The sequence below is a fragment of the Zingiber officinale genome, chromosome 5A (assembly GCF_018446385.1).
Source record: "Zingiber officinale cultivar Zhangliang chromosome 5A, Zo_v1.1, whole genome shotgun sequence".
Lineage (NCBI taxonomy): Eukaryota > Viridiplantae > Streptophyta > Magnoliopsida > Zingiberales > Zingiberaceae > Zingiber > Zingiber officinale.
Genome location: NC_055994.1, coordinates 149,629,511 through 149,632,846, shown reverse-complemented (window position 1 = coordinate 149,632,846; position 3,336 = coordinate 149,629,511). Strand labels below are relative to the sequence as shown.

The 3,336-nt window shown below is 36.1% G+C and overlaps 1 protein-coding gene across 1 annotated transcript; it reads left to right on the top strand.

Annotated features, from left to right (window-relative positions):
* Positions 1-579: 579 nt before the first annotated feature.
* Positions 580-1,984, top strand: LOC121980176 (serine/arginine-rich splicing factor SC35-like). The gene is made up of 6 exons (XM_042532136.1): positions 580-655; positions 742-820; positions 902-985; positions 1,095-1,157; positions 1,827-1,898; positions 1,981-1,984. Exons 1-6 carry the CDS (start codon positions 580-582, stop codon positions 1,982-1,984), a joined length of 378 nt encoding a protein of 125 aa, XP_042388070.1.
* The last annotated feature ends 1,352 nt before the right edge of the window (positions 1,985-3,336 follow it).

Genomic DNA, 3,336 nt, shown 5'->3' with positions numbered 1-3,336 from the left:
AGCTAATGTCTATAAGCGCCTTTTTTTTGTTAATAGACACTGATTTTAATAGCGGTTTTTAAAATCCGGTGTCTATGATAAAATAAAATAATTTAATTTTCCCACCAATACTTAGCCGAAATTTACAACACTTCACTCTTCCCTCCAAACCTAAACCTAAACCTTTATCGCGTCGTCCACTATATTACATAGCAACGCCACCACCACTTTTCTCCTCGCCGCTGGCGTCCGACCATCTCTCTCAGCATTATCTCCCTCTTCCCATTCCTAGATCTACGAAAGATGACGGAGGATGTGCTACGGTGTTACGGCAGCAAACGTTTCGCCAAGGAGCTCGCCTCCCCCTCGCCGTTTTCTGACATCCACCATGCAATCCAGTCCGCCCGCAAGATCTAGTTTAACAAGGTCGTACCTTTGCCCCCCCCCCCCTCTTCTCTACTGTCGATCACCCTCGCCGACCCCTTTCCTCACCTTCTAATTCTTCAGATCGACGTCGTCGGATGCTCCCATCCGCATCGTTCGCCAGTCTTCTCCCTGAAAGTTGAAACCCTAGAAATCTGAATAGTCTCGTCGCCACCCATGTCGCACTTCGGGAGATCAAGGCTGCCAGACATCAAGGACACCTACTCCCTCCTCGTTCTCAACATCAACTTCCGTGAGTGTTTTCCCTTTCTCCCCGGACTCTCTTGCTGGTTTTGATGGGAATCCAGTTTTTGACTCGGGTTCTGTTCGAATTGCTAGGCACCACTGCCGATGATCTCTTTCCTCTCTTTGATCGGTACGGGAAAGTCATTGACGTGTTCATTCCAAGGGACCGGAGGTGAGAGATTACTGTTATTGATACGATTTTTGAGTTTCAATTGTTTACTAAATTGTTTGTTCGTCTTTTAGCGACTCAAAGGACTGGAGATTCACGAGGGTTTGCTTTTGTGAGGTATAAGTATGCTGATGAGGCTCAGAAGGCTGTCGATAGACTTGATGGCAAGTTTCTTCTACTTTATTTTCTGTTTTGATAATTATTTTTCTGATGATGTTTGATCTTCTGGAAAGTAACCTGTAATTTGATTATTATTTTTATTGGATATTATAGGGAGGAATGTGGATGGTCGGAATATTATGGTTCAGTTTGCAAAATATGGACCAAATGCTGAGCGTATGTAAGTTATGGAACTGCTAGTATTCTTTTGTGATTTTTTTGTTGAAGTGATTATTTTTTGCTATTGTTGCACTGACTTGAATTCAGTAGATTAGAAATAACTGGAAGGTTTTGCATTTAAGAATTATTTTATATATCCCCTTTACAATACTTGAACAAATTTACTGAATAAGTGGTCCAAATTTTAATATCTTAAAGACATGAGTACTGTCACTCCAACACTTCTGCTCTTGTATATCTGATTTTGATGTGCATCTAGTTACTTAGACAAAGACAAGGGATATTAATGCGGTCATCGGAAATCTTATATGATTGTTTGGAACACAAGTTGCACAATAAATGCAAAGTATACTTGAAAGAATTTTTAGTATTTAATAAATTCAAGCAACCTTTGATGTTCTAAACTACTATCCCATTGTTAGCAATAGGTTAGTGGGTGACTGTTTGAGGTTCTTCCTCACACATTGTTAGTTTTGTGCAGAGTTTTACAAGTTTAGTTAATCTCTTAACAATTCATAGTGTAATGCTGTCCTTTTGACTGCATCTCGTCAATTTGTAGACGTGTATCTCATCTTCTATGGATGTAAACACTAAGCAATGTGATGTTTCTTTTCTGTTTAACATGAAATCTAATAAGTTGTATGTATCTTTTTTTTTTAATATTTTCTAGACATAAAGGAAAAATTATGGAAGCAGTTCCAAAGACAAGAGGAAGGTCAAGAAGTTGTAGCCCTCGGCCTAGGTAATGATTTTTATGTCAATCAGAATTGACATTTTACAAAAAAATTTTGAAAGTTTGTGTACCTTTGTGGTTTTTCTCTTAGTTAGAACTTCAACTCACATAGTTGATATGGAATGGCTATTATCTTTTTAGAGTTATCCCTCCTGAAAAAAATACAGAATATTTCAAATTTCTATTCAAGTTATTGCAAGATTACCTCAGTCATATAGATTGATGTCATTTGAACCTAAATCTAAGAAATTGCCTGATCAGCGCTACCACATATCCAAGCTATGAGCAAACGAAAGGTCCTTTATGATGAAAAATATATAAGATTTTGGAGCTTAAAAATGGTGAAAAGATGAACAGAGCTTGCACATGGCTTAATGACCTAAGGATGTCTTTTATGAAATTGCAGCAAATGCATGACGGATGTAATTCTGTGGTGAGACCAACAAGTAAGAGTAACAGGATTTTAACTTTCTCTATGGTCAACCTTGCATAACGAAACTTGTAGATTCCTACTCTGTGTTGTTTGCTATGAAGAAGAGTGTACTGTAATCATATGTGAACTGTGGATATTGTAGATTTCAGAGTCAAAGTCATCAGCCTGCATTAACTTTAGCATCCAAATATTAGATGCTAAGTTGTTAAGATTAAACCTCAAGGGGCCCTCCTCACCTTTTCTTGCACCTGACCATTCATAAGACTTCAACTCCTAGTGTGTTTAGAATTTGCATTCCAGATTCATTACATTTCATGCGCAGCAAGCTTAGATTCTTTACCATAAATAAATTCTTAGATTTAGTGTTTTTAGAATGTTTAGGTTCTGTGAACTGTTGTGATAATGGAACCTATTGTCTACTTGTTTATTTCTTCACTTTGATTATCATTTGTCATTGATTTAATCTGTATTTTAGTTGAAATATAATTCGACTTCAACTCATAAGGATTTTACACTAACCATATTTTATTTGGTTCTTCTCCATACGAAAATCAATTGACCAGTTATTATACAAATCAAGAATGTAAAATTCCTCAAATTTGTTCTATTTTAATTGAAATCTCATTGCTTCCCAAAGATGACAGTGATCCAATGATTCTTTGCTGGATTTGATATGAAAGAAGAAATTGTATATTTGGTATCCACACTTCTACTTTTTGTGTGAAGGCTTTTACACTGTTTGTCTTTAGGTCTCCTTAATAGTTGCAACTAAGGGTTTGATGTTGTTTCTCCATATCAAAATGTATTAATTGGCTGCTATATGAAACATGTCTATTTTTTCCTCTAATTATTTCTATTTTAACTAATATCTTACTCATTTTTGAAGTACATGATGATTTGTTGTTGACTTGCATACAAAAGGAGAGAAGTTTATTTACTATGTGTAGTTTTTGTTTGTGTGAACTCTTAATCATTTTCTATTTATTTCAAGTTCTTCATAACATTACTGTGGTA

Excerpts from the sequence above, each read along its gene's own strand:
- LOC121980176 (XM_042532136.1), top strand. The coding sequence starts at position 580 with ATGTCGCACTTCGGGAGATCAAGGCTGCCAGACATCAAGGACACCTAC. Across the intron at positions 656-741 it reads CGTTCTCAACATCAACTTCC|GCACCACTGCCGATGATCTC; the intron begins GTGAGTGTTTTC and ends TCGAATTGCTAG. Across the intron at positions 821-901 it reads TTCATTCCAAGGGACCGGAG|GACTGGAGATTCACGAGGGT; the intron begins GTGAGAGATTAC and ends AGCGACTCAAAG.